The sequence below is a fragment of the Terrapene carolina genome, unplaced genomic scaffold, assembly GCF_002925995.2.
Source record: "Terrapene carolina triunguis isolate 2854851 unplaced genomic scaffold, T_m_triunguis-2.0 Scaffold97, whole genome shotgun sequence".
In the NCBI taxonomy this organism is placed as follows: Eukaryota; Metazoa; Chordata; order Testudines; family Emydidae; genus Terrapene; species Terrapene triunguis.
In genome coordinates, this window is record NW_020664448.1 from 3,936,722 (window position 1) to 3,958,144 (window position 21,423).

Sequence of the window (21,423 nt, forward strand, 5' to 3'; positions counted from 1 at the left end):
GCCGCCGCGGGCCCCCGCGCCCGCCGCCCCCCGCCCCCCCGCGCCGGGCCGCCCTCGCCCCGCTGGCCGGCGCTCCTCCCCCCCCCGGGCCCCCCCCCCCCCCCCCGCGTCCTGATATTTCACCTACTTGTACATGGTGCTTTCTCATAACAGCTGGATAACAAATGTTGGTAGTTGGCTTTCCTTATGTCACAGTGGGCCAAGGGAAGGTGTTGGAAGTTAGGGCAGAGGTTCCCAAACTGTGGGGCGCGTCCTTCCTACGGGGGCACGAAGGAACATTTGTGAGGGTGCAGATGGGGCCCAGGTCAGCTTCCATGGGGCGCAGGGAGGGAGTACCACCCAGCTCCACTCCTGGCCCTGGCTACCGACTCTACGTCCAGGGTCCTAGCTGCTAGCCTTGGCCTCTGGCCTCAGCTCCACTCTCGGCCCAGTCTCAGTGCCTTTACCCCTGTCTGCGGCCCCGCTCCCGGCCCTGGGAGGGGGTGCAGACGGGTAAGGGGGTCGTGAGGTAAAAAAGTTTGGGGGCCACTGGGTTAAGGGATACCTAGTCATGTTCAAAGGTAGCTGGAAAGAAATTGGGAGACTGAAGAAAGAGTGAGAAAATAGAGGAGGTGATTGGAAGTTGATAGTGGAAGAGAAGCCACAATGTCCAAGACCAGTGTGGGGGAGAGATGCATAGCTGAAAGTTCTTGCTGAATGTTATCCTGTTACTTTGAAGAGATTCTGAAGAGTTCTGTCAGGGCTGAGTGCAAACTTGGAGAGAAATGACTACAGAAAAGAAGTGCTGGGGTGGTAAGTGCAGGAGAGAAGAAGCAGAATAGTTTCTCAAGGACGACTGGGGAGAGTAAGGAAGACAGTAGTGAAGGAAATCTGCATGGTCCTGAGATTTTCTCCAAAGGCAGTCAAGCAAAGGAAGAAGTGAATGCAAGTAGTAAGTCAAGATTGGGTTGTTGGGCAAGGCAGGGAATCAAATGAGGCAAAATACTGGAGCTGTGTGTGGGATAGAGGGGGTTAAGTACTGCAGGGGAGTCAGATTTTGATGTTCTGGAGGCCATAGAAAGATTATGTGATTGAGCAGAAGGCAGGGAGTAAGTGAGTAATATTAACAGATAAAGTGGTGATCAGAGCAAGAGAATTCAGAGATTGGAATTGGAACAAAGGCAGTACTTGAATACAACATCAAGAGAGTGACTAAGGCCTTTCTGACAGGAGGAAGCTGCTCCACAAAAGGCGTGAATGTTAAAACAGGTTTAGTTTAACTGTTATTAAATGCCTTGTGCACACTCTCTTATTTCCATTTAGTTTAAACTGAAATAAGAGTATCCCCAGAAAGGTTTGCACCAGTTTAAATTGCTTTAAAAACTAATTTAACTTGGGGTGCAACATTCTTGCATAAGCATGGCCTTAGTTTGAGTAGAGAAGTTGGTCCAGAGGTGGGGGCAAGGATGTTCAGGAGAGGAAGTGTAAGGTGGTATAGTTTGACAGTTTAATTTGGACATGGGCAAATGGAGCAAGGAGAACTCAATAAGAAGAAAATAAAGCTAATTATCCCAGTGGCTCTCAACCAGAGGTCTGGGGTCCCTGGGGGGGTTGCAAGAAGGTTTTTTTGGGGGGGGGATCCACCAAAATAAACCAGAGAGCAGGGCCAGCGTTAGACTCACTGGGGCCCCGGGCAGAAAGCCGAATCCCAAGCCCCGGTGCTCAGGGCCGAAGCCCTATCCCCTCCTTCCTGGGCTGAAGCTGAAGCCTGAGCAACTTCGCTTCGTGGGGCCCTGGGCAATTGCTCTGCTTGCTACTCCCTAACGCCGGCCCTGGCTTTTAATCTACTGAAAAACAGTTGTGGCCCGGGTGGAGGGGGAGGTGCGCTCAGAAGGACAAAGATTGAGAACCTCTGGATTATCCTAATATATTGGTTTGGTCATAGCCACGGTATCAGACATTACTCTAGGGCCACTCATAAATTTAACAATTTGCCCATTTCTTGGCTGTCTTCCTCTTTCTTTCCTAACCTCCAGGTTTTCAGCATTAGCCTACTTCTTGACTTAAGACAGCATTTAAAACACATTTGAGATCCAGAATTTGTTTTGCTATTAAAGTAAGTGTACCTAGTAATGATGTAATGTTAGAGTTAATAGTGCAGAGAAAATTCCAACTTTTCACAATCCCAGCATGATTTGTTTAGACTTCTATTGCATTTTTCGAGCTGTAAATCAAGCATTTTATTTGCTTTCAGTACACTTCCTGTATTGTCTGGACACTTCATTAGACACGTCAAAGTGTTTATGCCTGCAATTTGATTGCAAAATCTTAACATACAACTTGAAAATGACTTACCTGCACTGTCTTCTCTAAGTTTGGAATGTCCTATGAGTTTGTCAGGCAAAGAATGAATTCCCCAGAGGCAGGATACTGTCCTCACTCCCACAAAAGGTCTTAAATAAGAGACCGTCATAGAGATGGCAGGATCTCATTTCAGCGAATCATAGGAAAGGGTTATTATTTCTTGCAGTCCGGTGCATTCTGGACATCCCGGATTGTGAATGGAATGCTCCCAGTAAGAAGCTGCATCCCTTCCTAATCATCTAGACCAGAGGTTCTCAAACTTCATTGCACTGTGACCCCCTTCTGACAACAAAAATTATTACATGAACCCAACAAGGGGGCTTGAAGCATGGCAGCGGGGCCGAAGCCCGAGCCCCGCTGCCCGGAGGCAAAGCCAAAGCCTGAGCCCCACCACCCAGAAAGGGGGCCAAAGCTGAAAGTTGAGGGCTTCAGCCCTGGGCAAGGGGGCTGTAACCTGAGCCCCGCTGTCCATGGCTGAAGCCAAAGCCTGAGCCCGGCCACTCAGGGCTGAATCCCTCGGGCTTCAGCTTCAGCACTGGGCCGCAGAGCTCAGACTTTGGCTTCAGCAAGTCTTATTGCCAGCACTGGTGACCCCATTAAAATGGGGTATTCAACCCACTTTGGGTCCCTACGCACAATTTGAGAACTGCTGATCTAGACTTCCGGTTTGCTCTCTCAAAGGATGTCTGAAGATAGCATCTGTCATTTTTAAGCTTGTAGAAAATACTGTGGTAGTCCCTAAGGATTTGATGAGATGGAGACCATACTTGAGACTCTTAGGATGCCCTTGAGCTTCCATGCAGACCTAGATGTGACCTATGTTGTTAGGTGGTTAGAAGAACTAAGTTTGGAAAATGTTGAGGAATGTATGTTGTCTGGCAGCTATTTTTATTCTGTGGTGTCGCCTTGGAACTCTTCCGTGCATCTCCATTCATCTTGGCCCACCAGACTTTGTGGCTGCAGAATGTGATTGGATGGTCTGTTGTGTAAGGCTGTACTTCTACTCTTGTAAGACTGTCAGGGCCAAATCATAAAATTCTTCAAGAAAGACCATTGTGGAAGATACCTTTGCATGATCTGTCCTTTCCCAAAAAGGACAATGGCAAGTCTGGGTTTAGAATTACTGCATCATGTCTTGAAAACCAGGGAAGAGGCATTTTATAATTTCTATCGCAGCAATAGAAAATATGGTTTGATCACGTAACCAACAAAAACGTTTTGGAAATTATTTGATCTCAGGAAATGCTAGTTAAAGATCTTATGAAAAGACAGATTTGATTTGCAGGGCATATTTTAAAAAGAGGTTCAGCTGGCAAGGCATGTTTACAGCACTGGAAGGGAAAGTGGAGGGCAGAAAAAAATGAAGCAGAGAAAGAAGATCTTGGATGGACAGTGGTGTCCTGGGTGGATCAAAATGGCTATTCATCCACAGAGATGTGCAGAGGATAATTCAGAATGGGGTACCATGGCTGCAAACCTCCAGTAGTGGAGATGTCTCAAAAAGAGATTGCAGTAACATCTCTCAATCCCAGTAAAGGAGTGGGCTCCATTGTGCTAGGCATTGTAGAAACAAGTAACAAAGGTTGTAATCCCTGACAATTTACTATCTAGGTATTTGTTCAGTTCCTTCACCCAGCCTTTTACTGACAGAAAATCATCAGTGGTTTAGTGGTTAGGGTGATACCAGGGGACTTGGGAGTTTGGGGTTCAATTCGTTGCTCCACCGCAGACTTCCTGTGTGATCTTAGGTAGATCTCTTTGTCCCTCAGGCCGTCTGTAAAATGGTAATAATAGCACTTTCCTACTTCAGAGGCATTGTGAGGCTAAATACATAGAGATTATAAGGTGTTCAGATACTATTGTGATGGGAATCATGTAAGTACTCGAAACTTTTTTATCTAAAAGTATTTTAAAACCATCAGCAAGTAAATATCAGCAATTTGTGTTAAACTGCAGCATGAACACAGTTGTCATATTTGTGCGATACTTAGGATATCAATTTCTTATCAAGAAATGTCTGATGGTTTAAATTCTGGGCTTGGTATGTGTCGTGTTAAATCAAAGAAAAAGAAATGAGTGCAAGTGAATAGTTATAGTGCTAGCATAATGCACAAAAGGATGAAAGCAGGATAGATTGATTTAAATCACCAGGTGGAAAGCCTCAATTTTTAATCAACTTTTCCATTTGTACTTCAGTTATTTTCTAAAGAAAGGTGCATTCTCATTAGTTGATATAGCCATTAAAACATGTTGATATTCAAGTAAATAGAGCCTTTACACTAGGGTCTGGTCTACACTACAGAGTTAGGTTGACATAAAGCAGCTTACATCGACCTAAGAGGGTACACTATAATGATATATATTTATTTAAGCAACTATATAGCTTAATATTTTCAGATTCTTATATTGGAAAATGAATGATATATTACTTTTATACTAGATAATTAACTTTTTGCTCATGATTTGTGTCAAGCTATATTAGGATGGTAACTGGAATTTAATTAAACACACAACAGTGTATGAAATTTATTTTTATTAAATAAAACAACCATATGTTTTGACTACATAAACTTCTATTATCAAAACACATTTCACATTTACAACTGTATAATATATTAGAGAAATTAACTGTAGTCAGTGAATTAACTGATTATTTCAGGTCCTCCTGGGAAAATTTTCAAATATGCCTATGTGACAGTGACTGGAGTGGAAATTCCTGCTTGCCTAAGGCCTGGTCTACACTAGAGCGGGGTGGGGGGAGGATCGAGCTAAGTTAACCAACTTCAGCTACGTGAATAATGTTGCTGAAGTCGACATACTTAGATCGACTTACCGTGGTGTCTTCACCACGGTGAGTCGACTGCTGCTGCTCCCCCGTCGACTCTGCCTGCGCCTGTCGCAGCGGTGGAGTACAGGAGTCGACGGGAGAGCGCTCGGGGGTTGATTTAGCATGACTAGACGTGATAAATCGATCCCTGCTGGATCGATCACTGCCCGCCAATCCGGCGGGTAGTGTGGACATACCCTCAGGATCTTGAAGATGACATTTCCTAAGTGACATCTACTAAGTTACTTAGGCTGACCTTTTGTGCCATATTTATAAAGCTTGACCTCAAAAGTTAGATGTCTTCCCCCTGATTCTTTCTTTATAGTATAGGAAAGCAGTTTTTAACTCAGTTTTTGATAGCGGCTCATGGATTCAGAATATTTATTTTTTTATGTAAATGTTTTAAAAGTTTATAAGAAGTTTAGGGCTTAGCGTATTTTGTATTAAATTCAGATTTCAGTTTAAACAGGTTTATTTTTAAAAAGAAAAAATATTAAGTTCAATAAAAACATCTGATTTAAATAAGAAAATCTGATTTAAATGTAAAAATATCTGTTCTCATCCACTCTGGATGAAAGTTACAATGTCGGAAGCTAAACAGTAGAACATACTGATTTTTATATAGCTAGTGTCTTTTAATATATAGTATCACAAAATGTTTTACAGAGAGTTAGATGAAGGTTAGAGTAAAATAAGGGATAATTTAATGGTACCCCAGGGCACTTTATGAGCAGTTGAATTACAAGTGCTTTTATAAGACATGCATACCAAAAAGAACCCAGTACACTGAAAAATACACCCACACCCCTTACAAGTTTGAACTGAGCTCTCGTCTGTATTCTGCGTTAGTCAGGAGTGTGGAAGGCTTTTTCCACTAACTACCTTCCAGACTTTTCGTTATGTTAGGAGAAGACAAATGTAAAGTCAAATATTGTAGGTAACATTTTTACTTTGATATAAAAACATCAGCTGAATTGGTGTTAGTCCTCAAGTGAGAATGAATTCTGCGTCTGGAGTAAGGGATGTAAAGCCCATAAGCCGTAACGTATCTCTTGAGATAGCAGATCAGAACAACTTGTAAAATAGCAATGGCATATTTTGGGTCATTGGGAATAAAGGCCAAACTCGTGCTGTTATAGTTAATCTCTTATTCTGAAAATATCTCTGTCCCTCTTCTCACCTTTTAAGGCACTTGCTAAATATTTTTGTTTAGAGGGAAGCCAGCACAAATCTTTGCGCACTAGAGAAATAAGGGTGGGGGGGAGCGGCCCAGAAGTTTCTGAAGCACAGGTCTTTGTATGTTGTATAACAACATTTGAGTGACCTAGCAAGCCTTCAGTATTGTGCCTGTGCTGCTTCTGTCAGTGCAGGTCCAGTGTGAGAGGCCCCATACCAGTGCTTCGGAAACAGCTAGCTATTCCTGTCAGGTCTGAGACCTAGCATGAATTTTAGTGTACTCATAGCATTCTCGTGTCTCGCCATTGGTGGTAGAATTGGTGTTGTGTTCATGCCTCATCCAGTTCATCTCCCTGGCAGTGCTATATTGTTCTCTGCAGTTCATCTCTAGTGTGTTGTCCTGTCTAGTTTTAACTGTTCCAAGTTATGGGGCTTCCCACTAGGAGACTCTTCCGGGGCGTAACAGGGCTCACTTTCTGGAAATTCTACCTACATTTACCTTTTCTTAATTTTGTTTAATTGCTGGTAGTTAAAATGCCCCCATGTAACAACCCAAAGAATTCCTCTCACTCCTTGATCTTCACATCTTCCAAATATGTAGACTATTATATCATTCCCTTTTAATTGTTGTTTAGCTAAGGTATAGATACTTAGCTCTTTTGATTTTTTTTTTTAAATTTTTTAAGAACATCCCTTTAACTCCTGATACTTTCCTTTGCTATTCTCTGATATCTGTCCAGTTATCTCTTTCCTATAATACAGTGCCAAGATGTGAATATGGTACTTACCCAATACTGTATAGGGATGGGATATACCTCCATGCTGTATGATATGTCTTGGATCTTTGTATAATTTCTTGGTTCTCTGCAGTGTTTGCCTTCCTATTTTAATTCCATTTATGCAGTCCTTTAATTTGCTGTTTAAATTTCTTCCTCGTCATTAAAGCCAGATCTAACACTGTTCCTTATAGTAACCCATTAGTTCTAGCCATTATTTTTTCTCATTACCCATTTTTATGGGTTCAGTGAGTTTCCAATTATTGCTTATATGGTTCAGTTAACGTTTGTCTAATTATTTGTTTCCTTCAATATTTTCTCTGTTTTCCTACACACGGGAGTTACAGGACTACTATTTGAAAGACTTTGTATGATCTATTTGAATGTTATCTAGGTCGCTTTTACTAAAAGGTGCAGCTGGGTGCCACCATGGATTGTAATCACAATAAATTACCAAAGCTAAGCAAGAACAGGCCTAGTTAATATGAATGGGAGGACCTCCCTGGGAAATGGAGGGTGCAAGAAGTTAGCTGTTTCTACTCAGTGACACTATTCCCTCAGTCAGTATTGAGCCAGTGCTCCAGCCTAATGTAACGCTGCACTGTATGTCTGGATGACAGTAAAACAAAGGTCCTGAGTATTCATGGTCATTGAAGTTCCTGGGGCACATTTTATAAAAGGGAAATTAGTGGCCAGATTCCATTTTGGGTGACTCTATTCTATCTACTTGAGGTCCTCCTGAAATATCAATTGGATACAGGATTTCCTGACTCATTCTGTATATGTCACTGTGGACTGCTAAATATAAGATACTCTATATTTAAAAATGGCTTGTGGAAATGAGAAGCTAATTGCCGTGCTGTTTTCCTGGTGATATGAGGGAGAGAACTGCAAAAGATACAAGTTCGTGAATTGAAGAAATGCGGATTCTTTTTCTGAAGAATTTATGAAGTGGTGCCTGTATTCTGGTAATCTAGTAATGATCTTAGCTTTTCACGGATTCTGAGCTGTGTTTACTGCTCAGTGTGGTCTAATTGTAAAATATCGCATATACAACAGAAATTTGATGTTTTATTCCAATTTTAATTTCCCTGTTGGCACTTTGATATCATGTTGATGGGTGATGGGTCCTAGAAATTATGCCTGTATTACAAGTAAATTGCTATTGACTTTCTAATTCTTAATTTATTTATTTTTTTAAATCAAACCCTCTACAGGTCTCTCACCTTTTGAATTATACTGAAGCTTCTCATCCTACCCTTCAAACCCATGCATATGTTAGTTCCCACCCACTTTTTTTTTATCCCCTTCTTTCCATGCCCTTTATCCCTTCTGTCACCCATGCTACATAATTAACCTCCCACCCCTTTTGTTTCCTTTCCCTTCTCTCCCTCTCCTTTCCATTCATCCAGCTCCCTATGGAAAGAAACCTCTGCCTGCCCCAGAGCATCACATGAAGTTTTCTCTAAGAGAGGGCCGCCCCCACATGATACAGCTAACTTAATCCAGCTTTTAGGCACAAGCAGGTGTCCACTCTTTCTGTTGTGCTTGAATACATGCCATTCTTCCCACTTTCTTAATAAGCATATTAGACACCCTGAGCTTGCACTGCAGCTCTGACTGGATTGCCAAAAGTTAAAGGTTTGATTAGAAAAATAAGTACTTAGAACTTTACATATTTTTGAAAGTGACGAGATTAAGTCACTTGTGGCCTAATAATAAACAGACTGAAAGAAGATTCAGGCACTTCACCTTCCACCCAATCTTTGATTTCACAATCTCATACTTGTATTTTCTTTTCCGTATTGCTATGTGCAAGATCCACACAAATGGAAATACATTGACAGTGACTATGCAAAATGCTGTCAGACGTGCAAAGTAAAACTGTTGTTTTTTTCTTGAATCATTTAGTTAAAGTAAATTTAGAAGTTACTTGTAATAAGAATTGGTATCCCTTTTCAAAGATCTGTTTAAAAATGCTGCTGCCTTGCCTGTTTTTCTTGTTTAAAGTGGTGGTATGATACAATACAGATTTTTAATGGAAGAAATGTGATGTTCATTGTTACTGATCACAAATCTAAAACTAAAAAAAACTTGAACTGCAAAAGTGTCCTTGCCACGCTGTCATATACACCCTACCTGCACTTACTATTTTCACTACATTAGAGTCAAAATTGATGGCTTTTCCTAGAGAGAGAGGAAGAGAACATTTTAACAGTGGAAAGGACCCTCATGATTCATAAATCTCTCATTCATCCTTAGTACAAATATATATACCAGGGTAATTTAGAAATGTTCAAGTCACACTGGTTGCCCTGCCAAAAGTTTAATGAGGTATTTTTTAACTTCTTTAGTACCTTTCCCTCATTGGAAACCCTGCGTTTGTTGCCCTAAATGTGTTACAATTAGTTGCATTTTTATTCCATGCTTAGATTTTTCTAATGGCCATATATTTTGTTGAAAACAGACTTAATTGTCTAGCTTCATTTACTTTATCCTATCACATTCTCCTTCACATGTTTTGTAGAAGTAACTTTCCAATTCAAAAGTGAATTAAAGGTTTATAAAATCTAGGTTCTGCAAATTTATGGGAGCCCATTTATTCTACGAAATATTCCAGCTAACACCAAGCTCCGTTCTGGGTTGTACCCATTTATGCCTTTCAGTTTCCTTTCATGTGCTCTCTTCAGGCTCATCTTTAGACTGTCATATCTTTGTTTGGCATGACTGAAACTGTTGTTCGGAGCCATGTACACTTGTGGTGGTTTATATATATGTTTGAAGGACTGAAAAATTGTTCTGTGAATACACAAGCAAAGTAATAGACTTCTCAAATTTTCCATAGAAATTTGAATTGCCTATTGTATTTGTTGGATTGTTTGCAGATATGGTGAAACTCTGCCCATGGGAAATATAAATAATAGAGGACTGTAGAATTGATATTTGCATAAACTTGTTTTCATACGGGTACAGTTCTGTATTTGGACTTCCTTGGCAAATAAAATGTCACTTTGGAACAATGCTGTGTATTAAAATAGCCTTGCAAAATTGTCATGAAAATTTGCAAAGCAAGGCATGAAATCTACTTGCCTTCCCTTTACCATGATGACAGATTAAACTAACACTTAGGTTAAAAAAAAATTACTCTGCCTGGGTGAGTATAATCTTGAAAAAGCTGCTTTTAACAGATCAACTAGATTTTAATAATTTGTGTGTGATGTTGGGGAACCTGTGTTCAGGGAAGGCTTTTGGACTCGTGCTGTTCAGATGAATAAAGCTGGGTGGGGTGAGAGTGCATACTAGGTGGGAGGGAGGATGATGGGGGGACTCCACAGGCTAATGTGGAGCAGTAGGGGAAGCACAAAAGTGGAAAGCTTACAATATTTTCAGTAGGTTCACCTGATGCATGCCAGGAGCATTTAGACAATACCATGTGCTAAAACAATGCGGGGAAGTCGTATCTAAAATTTAAGAGTGATGGCACTTCCTCTCATTGCAAGACAGCCTGAGATGTAAGGAATGTACTCACTGATAAGACTGTAGCAAATAGTTTACATGAGCTTCCATTTTATAAATATTTAGAGAATTAAAGCTAAAACTCTTGCCTTAATGTACATTGTTCTCTTTTCTGTGTTCTCAGATCAATCTGAAGTTTCCAGCCTTAATGGGCTCTATTCTGAAACTATTTGCTTTGTCAGTTATGAACAGGTCTTTCTTTACATATTCCTTTAATTCAGTATTTTTATATTTGATTCTTCTTTTGCATATTTCTTAGTATACTATGAATCATTTCATACTAATAGTCACCTTTAAGAAATTATGAGATTTACATGATCTGCAATAACTGCTTTGGGAAATCAGAGCATTTAAGAGCCACTCTAGAAAATTATGAAGACTTAGAACACAGGGCCATATTCTAAAGAAACTTTACCCTGCTTTTTTAGACTACATGGCCCTCTTGCATTGTTTGTGGGGAGGACAAGATAATGGCCAAGTTAAAATATTTACAATACATACAACACAAATATTTAATTTAACGGGGGCTTCTTCCACCCCTGAATTCTGTTGAGGCTGACCTACTGCCCACTTTAGGGATGTGCCACAAGGTAGAGAATGGGTATCTTTAGCCTGCTGAGGTCCTATAATCTTCTCTCTCCTTATCTGATGGCTCTGCACCCCTCCTCTCCCCAAACTAATGATCAAGACGAGATTCAGTATTATCTAGCCTTGTTTAAAGGGATGCGTCTACTGGAATAGGGAATAGTCTTCTTGACACTAGTCGTTGGGCTGGTGACCCCCAAGGGGAATTAAGAATGAAGAGATCCCATAGGGCATGCCCTTATCCTGCAGTCAGATAGGCATTGGGTGTCTTTGCACAGCCCTGTTGACCTCAGTAAGGATTCACTTGGGTGCAGGGGGTGTGCTTCTGCAGCACTGGTTGTAAGACTGGGGCCTTTCTTTGAGGATCACTGACTTGCAACCAGATCAGCTTTGTTTATAACTGGTTCAAACTGGTGGTTGTGCCATTGCTAAGCATGATCATGTTAGTAAAGCAGCTTGTTAAAGAAGTACTCGCTTCAGATAAGATGTATCTGCTTATGAAGAACATCTAAAATGGGAACAATCTAAATTTGTCAGTGTTTATACTAGTTGCATTTTCAGGTTTGCTGAGCTTTAACAGTGAAAATAGTCTAGTTCAGGGGTAGGCAACCTATGGCACGTGTGCCGAAGGCGGCACGCGAGTTGATTTTTCAGTGGCACTCACACTGCCCGGGTCCTGGCCACCGATCTGGGGGGCTCTGCATTTTAATTTAATTTTAAATGAAGCTTCGTAAACATTTTAAACCCCTTATTTACTTTACATACAACAATAGTTTAGTTATATATTATAGACTTATAGAAAGAGACCTTCTAAAAACGTTAACATGTATTACTGGCACGCGAAACTTTTAAATTAGAGTGAATAAATGAAGACTCGGCACACCACTTCTGAAAGGTTGCCGACCCCTGGGCTAGTTACTTCATCAGTATCTAATTTCACATCCTGGTTCTCATGCTGGAATAATGCTGTTGTGTCTGGGGTTTTTGCACTGCAGGAGAGTGTTTAAATATGTAAAGCATAGTTTCTTTGGTAGTGTTTCTTGGAATAAATTGGACTTTAAAACACTTGAGCATAGTTTGATTCTTCCCATTTCCTTTTGGCAAGTAGTTTGAGGGGAGTAGGTATTTGTGTGAGACGAGTTCCTGTGGCAGGTGCTATATTGAGCTGCAATATTGGTCAAAATGCCCCAAATTAACTTGCACATTTCACAAGCTGCACCTGTTTGTTCAAGGTTTTATACAATTTAACTCTTATTGGGAATCCTTGAATAATAAGGTTCTGATATTAGCATAATATCAGGCATTTCTGGGTTTTGGTCTGATGTAATCTGCAAGTACATGTTTCTCTGTGCTTTATATTGTCAGGTGGTCAGACTCCTGTATTTTTATGCATCAGCACTTCTAAAGAAAAGTATAGGTCAATATTTAATTTGGTAACAAGGGTACATAACTTCTGCTCCTAAAATCTGACTACATCAGGCAGGGATAAGATGCTGAATTTGCACTCCCTTCAGACCAAGCCTGTTTGCTTAATTCCTGTTGCCTTACTTAAGGGTTTACTCACTGTTGTTTTGCACTTTGTGAAGTAATTTATAGTATACCCATGCAAAGTGGATGTAAAAAAACTACCCAGTCAGTATGGTAGAGTCATTCTTTATCGAATCTGTGCAGGTGCACTACTTTCTTGCTGTGGCATCTGGTATCATAGATTAGTTGTAGTTCTAAAATGTGACACTTATTTTTGGTCTTCTCTTTGTGTTATCGGATTGCATGTTCTACGTATCTGAATACAGCCAAGCTCAGTGTTTAAGCAAATGCCTTCAAGTTCTATTCAGCTAAAAACTGCATCTGTGTTGGTAGCAGAGCTCTTGTGTTCAGATGTCACACGTTCCAGCAGTCTGTTGCTTCTGGAACGCACTAAGAACGTGCTGGTCCTACTGAAATCTGTCTTTAGAAATATGCCTTGGTTAGTAGATGTATGGTAAAAGTTTTAAACCCTGATGAGCGAAGAGTGTTGCCTGCAGTTAGCTTACATGATTAAATCTAAAATGAAAATTGTATAACCTGTCTTGAGGGATCAGAGGGAAGAACATGGGGAGAGAAGGAAGGAGTACTCTATGCTCGTGTTAGTGCCCCCAAAGTGTCCCAGGAGTTGCTTTTTCAAAAAAAGCAGCTCCTTAAAATACCAAAACTTCTGCTATTTGAGGATTTATGTTTGCTGAAAGAATTTCTGATAAAATATGCTTTGTATTCTACCAAGATTAACCATATTTTTTCTGTTTCTTTGCCATAAACATAAGCACCATCTAGTATTACTCTTCGGTCTGATGTAGTATTGTAATATTACCTAGGCACATGTGAGGTTACCCAGACTGTAGCAAAATCTAACAGCGGATAAAGTGCTAACGCAGAAAGAGGCTTGGAGAAAAGGTGTAGCCTTTTTACTGAGAACTGTTGAAGTCTTGTTTGAATGAATGTAGCTTTGTTTATTTCAAGTGCATGTTGCCCAATACTAAATCTCTGGTTTGGTTTCTGTCCTACAGGGAACACAGTGAGTAACCTGATTTTCATTCTACCTCCAATCTATGGTGCGATTCAGACCTATAAAGATGGCCTTGAAAAACGATATTTAGCTGCATTTTTTTGTCTCACAGGTATGTGTAAAACTAGATTTGCACTTTAATTATACAGGGATTTCTGATGAGATATGTATAATCAATATCAGAACATTTGTTTGTTATAACTTCAACCTCAGTTCTTTATATAATCTATAATATCTTGAGATGATTATTAGTATTGTTTAGGCCAGATAAATCAAATTAGAATTCACAAAATAACTGTCTGATGTAGTAAAATAAGCCCTATCTGGCCTTGTGTCCTAATCCAATGTATACGTTTTCATAGACTGTGTCCCTTTTATGCTGATTTACAGAAGCTATGTTGTGTGGCCCATATTTACCAAACAGTTTAACACTGTGTTAGTCTTTTAATTTGTAACACTTATAAAAGCATAAATAAAACAAGTGGGCAAACACCTTGGAGGAACTGAGTGAGTGCAAGGTTTCCATCTGTTTTGTCAGTTTTAGTGCTTACCTTTTACTGGTTTGACCTGCGTCAAGACACTTAATCACAATCACATTCAAGGCATTCTCCCAGTAGCTAGAGGACACTCTCCTCTTTACAGAGCTTTGTAATATTAACCTGTAGACTGGCTTCTAAGAAACTCAAATAAATAACACTGGTGTTGAAAGCATGAAAAAAAAAAAAAAAAACACGCTGAGCTTAGCAGCTCCTTTCCTGCCCCAGGGAATTGAAAACAATGCTCCCAGTCACTCTATTTCTTACCAAACAGGGAGAAACTATACAGTAGAACGTCAGAGTTATGAACCCCTTGGGAATGAAGGTTGTTTGTAACTCTGAAATGTTCATAATTCTGAACAAAACATTATGGTGGTGGTTTCAAAAGTTTACAACTGATCATTGATTTAATACAGCTTTGAAACGTTAATATGCAGAAGAAAAATGCTGCTTTTCCTTTTATTTTTTTAGTAGTTTACGTTTAACACAGCACTGTACTGTATTTGCTTTTTTAAATTTTTTTAAATCTCTGCTGCTGCTTGATTGCACACTTCCAGTTCCAGCTGAGCTGTGTGGTTGACTGGTCAGTTCGTAACTCGGGTGTTCGTAACTCTGAGGTGCCACTGTATTGCAAAGTGGCCTCAAATTTGACAGTCCTCTATACGTGAGAGCATGTTTCCTTGTCTGCAGAGGCCTTCTCTTAGCTGGCCGAGTACAATCCTGCCCGACCCCTGGGTACATACTCTGGAGGCTAGCCTGAGCATCCGCCAGTGCTGCCGTGGCTAAACTGCTGTGTTTAAGCACTAGCTTGAGTATGTTTGCCCAAGCTAGGAATTACACCTCCCAGCTGCTGTGTAGACGTCCCCAAATGTGAAATTTACTTCTGGCATGGAGAAGCCTGTCTCGAGTGAAAGAACCTTGCATTTGTCCTTTCATCCCCCCAAAATCCATAACTACTCTATCAACTAAACTGAAATAAAAGATGTACACAGGAATCACTTCATCACTACTAATGTAGCCACCGCTGTTGTGAAAAGTGGCAACTCTAATAGAGTACACGCTATGCCACCGTCTGGCAGGAAGGGAATACTGTATACTACACTTGAAATGCTACAGCTTCAGTGCTGCAGCTGCACCACTGTAGTGTAGACACTACCTGTGCTGATGGGAGAACCCCTCTGGTTAACAATCCACTTCCCTGAGAGAATTCTTCCTTTGTCCTGGTGCTGTCTGCACTGGGGGTTGGCTTGGCTTGGCTTAACTACGCTGCTCAGGAGTGTGGATTTTTCATACCCCTGAGCGACATAGTTAAGTCGACTTAATTTTCTAGTGTAAACCAGGTCTAACTTATAGGACGGTTTAGAGAGGCCAAATGTAACTACCTAGTTGGAATTTGGCCGACATACACAATTTAATGCTCTTGTAAAAAGTGCCATGGAATCTTCAAAAAATGGCCGCTTGTGATCATTGTGCTGTATCAAAACATCACCTTCAGCCTCACAACATCCTTAATAATGTGGACCATTGGTTCATTGGAAAAGTAAGTGCCACCTGCTGAATTTCTAGTGCCACTTTCTACAGCACCTAGGTATTGGCTTGCAACATTAGCTGTGGAGACTGACCATTTAGAATTGTTTCCATGAGTGTGGGCATGGCCTTAAGAGACTAGCCATGGGCAGCAGACACTCAATTACACTCCAAAGTCTTGAGGATTTGCTTTGGTCCTGAAAGCCCTTGGCCATTGTGGTTGCAAAGAAATTGTTACATGAGTATAAGCAGTGCAGAAACATCTGCATGAGTTTGTAGAGAGCCTGAAACAATAGCTCTGAGGTGTGAACTGCCTCACTGGATGCTAACTCGTATGCCAGTGATTCTTTAAATGTCAACACAGTTAACAATTTCACTGCTAAAAATGTGAGGCACAAGAGGAAGTATCAAGATCTACACCAGGGTTTCACAGTGTGTGCATGTATACATGGGGTTGCATAGAATTAGTTGTTGGGATGCAGAAGATGTAGATCTTTAACAATACATGGTGTGAGGAACAGGCCAATGCTGGACCTTAAATCTGTCTTAAGATTGCTCTGTTAAAGAATGAAACTGGTGACTGAGTAAATAAACTGAATTTTAAATACAATAGAAATGTGCTAAGAACTCTGGCACCTTTTCTAAGATCAGAGGGGTAGCCGTGTTAGTCTGAATCTGTAAAAAGCATCAGAGGGTCCTGTGGCACCTTTAAGACTAACAGAAGTATTGGGAGCATAAGCTTTCGTGGGTAAGAACCTCACTTCTTCAGATGCAAGATCGTAACTGAAAGGTAAACCTATTGAAGTGAAGATGTGCGGAATGTCTCCTCATAAGGAAGTACCAGAGGAAATGCATTTGCTTGCAGCAGCTGTTCTTTATTAACAGGGTTCACTCCTTACAGTCACTTGGTCACAGATGAACAAATACAGATGCAATCCATAAAGCAAACAATCCTTAGTCCAAATCCGTTAAGTGAATTGACTTCGGGTACCATGCTTCATTAAAAGGCATTTAACATAGATCCTGTACTTGCTTTGGCTTAGCAATTCAGACTTTTTGTTAATGTTCGAAAACAGTAAAGCAGCAGAATTGCTATGAAGTAAAGATAAGGGCATTATGGTTTCGTTTCAACAAATTACGATTTTAATACTTAAAGATTTTGCTATTAGTAGGTATCAAAGGCAAACATTGAAAAGACATAATGTGTTGAACTCTTGGAACATACTGTAACACCCAGAAATCACCCCAGTCCAAATCAGCCAGTTCCCTGGGACCTGATGTTTAATCTAATTCTCAAGCATTTAGCTAGTTCTGGGTTTATCTTTCAGTGTTCTGTCATACCATAGCATCCCAGGAAGTATGTATAGTCCTTTTGTTTATTTCTTGCCCTGAGATTTTTGCAGCTGACATCTACTTCCTCCTTGAGCAAAACCCAGCTGAACTAGAGAAGCACCCATCATTTTACTTATGTGCTAGCATCTAGATTTGGTGAGAAAAGGAAAAAGGGAGTTTCTAACCAGCTATTTAAATAAACTCCTTGTTGTTCATATTAGATACAAAATTTACTGAGTTACACTTAAATTCTTCTTTGGGATCCAGAGCGTTATTTTAAGGGCTCATTTCTGCTACCATTCAGCTTACGGGGGTTGGATTGTCATTGAACTCAATAGGAGAAGAAATAAGACTTTTAACCTTCATTGGAGTTGCCACCAGAATTAGCCCCAGGTTCCACTTGATATTGCAATGCCTGATTAGAATTTGACCTGTTAGAGAGTCTCTGAATATTTTTCCCATGTACTACTTATTTTCTTGGGGATCATGTCTATAGTACTTTCATATTGCTCATTCTAGAAGGGAATTGATCCAACTTCTTGTATCAAGCACTTCTGTAGTTGTTTGGAACTTAATCTAACCTTTTCCTTATCTCCTCAAAGTATATGTCTGGTATCTATTGGTCCTACTTTCTCTTATCAGAGGTGTTGGACTTCAAGAGTGTACATCGGAGGCATAGTTCCCAGATTTGTCCTGAAATTTTGGTCAAAGATTGAAGTGTTTTATTTTGTGTTTTAAATTCTCTTCTATAATTATTTTTTGGCATGTTTAAGCAAGTTCTAGTGCTAAATCACTCAAACTGTGCCAAAGATAAATGAATGCCAAGGGAGAGAGGATTCTGCACTCCAGCCACAGATTGATAAGAATTTATAACCAACCTAGAAGACTTGGCTTTAAATGAAACTTAGAGGTGTGTGTGGAATTAGTTATTAGAACCTTTCAGTTGAGGGGTCATTCACCTATTCCTAACCAACAGCCAAAAAGAGGTCTACATGGAGTAGCTGGGACCACTCCTGTCCCTAGATTATGGGGGGAAATGCAAGAGACGAAAACCGTAGACGGATAATATTCTGTGGGGATTTTTTTATATTAAGGTATCTATGGATTTAAAATAACTTCACACACAACCAAGAAATGAAATCCGGGGGCAGTACTTGATAAAGGAGTTTCATTTATTTTTATAATTTTTTAAGTTTAATTTTGTTGGATTATTTTTTAAACTAGTCCCTACACAATAGAAGCAGTCTAATAAAGCATCATTTATCATATAAAGTTTCAGATTTTTCCTGAAACTGCTTACAAATACATATCCTCACAAACATTTTTTGCATCCATTCTGAGCGGTGAAGCATGGGAGAGTTCATGTGACCTGTACACGTCCTTGGCTAGAGCCCATGTATAATGTCAAATTCTTTCCAGTTGTAGATATTGCTTTGGAAGTCTCTTTTAGAGAGCCATGTGAATAACAGCCCTGCATAGCCTGAAATTTGTGGATGGCATTACACTTACATCACCACTCAAACAAATAATATATCAACTGACAGTTAAATATCTGCAATTGCTAGTACCAAGAGATCTGTATTAATGCTTTCAGAAATAAAAGGACTATGTTGCTCTAAATATAATATAGCTTAGTGTGATCTTACATTTCCAGCCCTTTTCAATACTACTTTAATTACATATATTTTAGGCTAAATTCCACTGCTCTAAAACAGGGTGTGTATTCTGTACTTATCACACTGTTTAGATATGCCCCTTTGTAATTTGAAGTGGTGAGGATCATCATAAAAATGTTGAGGGGTGACACACAGTATCTGTTTAACTACTGCAGCTTGTTGTCCCCTTTAACTTTGAAAAGCTATGTTGTTCCTATTGGTTGCCAAGACTTCTGAATTAAGAGGTTCCAGCTGGCTAAATTCTGTATGCTTACTGACCTCTAGTCTGTTACATGCTTGGGGAAACTCTTGTAACAATGTAACCTAGACCTCTGCTTCCTGGATCAGAACCTAATTGTCTCTGTTTCTCAATATGTAGATGACCACATGGGAAGCTTATTTCTGTGGCAAATGTTTCATTCCTCTCTCCATGTTTGTTCCCAGTTCGAAAATACTCTACTTATTTGAGGAAGTACTTACAGAATGTCTGATTGTGGGTTTGGTTTTTATGAAGTGAATGCTTTTCTAGAAGTGCCTAGATCATGCAAGTCTTTCTGTAATGCGAGGCAAGGAACGGGGAACATAAGGGTGTTGTGCTGGAAGCGAGAGTAGAGGCCACACGGGGACACACATAAGGTTAAGTTCTAGGCTACTTTAACTACTCTACCTTAGTATAATTACTCTTCTTTACTGAGCGGAAATAAATCTCGAGCCCCTTGCTTGCTTGCTATGTTATTTCAATTGCATGGTTTAAAAAGAGGTGGGGTGTGGATAAAAAATGGGTGCTTCTGAGGAAATGAGGATTTTTCTGTGATCCTTGGCAGACATATGAGGTGCTCAGCTACATGCTTCCTTTTCTAGTTCGTAGCATGCTCATTAATGTCAGATCAGGATTCCATGGCCTGCTCGTCACGTCAGACCATATGCTTATATGCATCGTGTGCAGGTTCAAGACAGAAGATCAAGAACTCGTACCATTTCACATAGGCCATTAGATAACCGCGGTGGCTCTCAAACTCTGATTGAAACATTTCAACTAGCTCCACAGCAAAATGTTTTGTTTTGTTAAATGGCTTTTTGACAAAAACAGTTTTGTGGAACGTTTTTGTTTTATCTGTGTTTATTTTCTGGTTAAAACCTTTGAAGCAAAATGGAAATGTGTATTTTTGTTTAGAAAAATTTCATTTTTCGTCATAACAGGAAAATCTTTAAAGAAAAAACGAGAGTAAAAATCACAGATTTTTTTTTTTCTTCCTCCCACCATTTTATCTTCCTTTTTTACCTTTCTTGCTGGAGAAGTGGGAAAGTTTTAAAAAAATTTAAAACTTAAAGGGAGAGAAAGTAACACTTCTTTTTTTCTCCTTCTCCCCCCCCCCCCCTTTCAGAGAGGGGAAAAGGGATGGGGGAAATAATGAAAAATAAATTAAAATTTTGAATTTGAAATGAGAATTTTCATTTTGAAGGGGTTTTTTTTTTGTTTTTTGGGGGTTTTTTTGGTCAAAAAAGAGAGTTCCCATTTATTTCAAAAATGTTCACAAACTAAATTTAAATTTCTTCTTTCCCTGTTTGGCTGAATTTGAATTGGCAGCATAGAGATGTAATCACAGAAAGGTAGGGCTGGAAGGGACCTCATGAGATCATCTAGTCCAGCCTCCTGGACAGAGGCAGGACTAAGCATACCCCGACAGGTGTCTGTCGAACCTGTTCTTAAAAACCTCTGATGATGGGGATTCCACAACCTCCCTTGGAAGCCTGTTCCAGAGCTCAACTACCCTTATAGTTACAGTTTTTCCTAATATCCAGGGGTCACATGTGGCTCTTCAGAAGTTAATATGTGGCTCCTTGTATAGGCACCAACTCCAGGGCTACAGTTGGAGCTACAGGCGCCAACTTTCCAATGTGCCGGGGGGCGCTCACTGCTCAACCCCTGGCTCTGCCACAGGCCCTGCCCCCACTCCACCCCTTCCTGCCCCCTCCCCTGAGCCTGCCGTGCCCTTGCTCCTCTCACCCCCCACCCCCCAAGCCTCCTGCATGCCACGAAACAGCTGATTGGGAGGTGCAGGAAGGGAGGGGGAGGCGCTGATTGGCAGGGCTGCCAGTGGGTGGGAGGCACTGGGAGCCGGGGGAGGGACGGGACTGACAGGGGAGCTGCTGATATATTACTGGGGCTCTTTGGTAATGTCCACTGGTAAATTCTGGCTCCTTCTCAGGCTCAGGTTGGCCACCCCTGCTAATATCTAACCTAAATCTCCCTTGCTGCAGATTAAGTCCATTATTTCTTGTCCTGCCCTTAAGATATTTGAAGACTGTTATGAGGTTTCTCTCCTCACCTGTCTTCTTTCCTCAAGACTAAACATACCCAGGGTTTTTTTTAACCTTTCATCATAGGTCAGGTTTTCTAAACCTTTTATTATTTTTGTTGCTCTCCTCTGGACTCTTCCCAGTGTATCCACATCTTTCCTAAAGCTGACATGCCACCCTTACTTCTGTGCTGCCGCCTTCAGAGCTGGGCGGCCGGAGAGTGGCAGCTGCTGACTGAGGGCCCAGCTCTGCAGGCAGCAGTGCAGAAGTAAGGGCGCAATACCACACAATGCCGTCCTTACTTCTG

At 40.6% G+C, this 21,423-nt stretch overlaps 1 protein-coding gene across 2 annotated transcripts in view; it reads left to right on the top strand.

Annotated features, from left to right (window-relative positions):
* The window catches only part of ACER3 (alkaline ceramidase 3), a 71,014-nt gene that overhangs the window by 13,806 nt on the left and 35,785 nt on the right, over nt 1-21,423 (top strand). The window contains exon 2 of one of the 2 annotated variants that reach the window (XM_024208609.2): nt 13,767-13,877. The exons of the other annotated variant lie outside the window; for it this stretch is intronic. Coding sequence (XP_024064377.1) covers nt 13,767-13,877 — 111 coding nt within the window. The remainder of the gene's footprint in view (nt 1-13,766; nt 13,878-21,423) is intronic. 2 annotated transcript variants of the gene reach the window in all.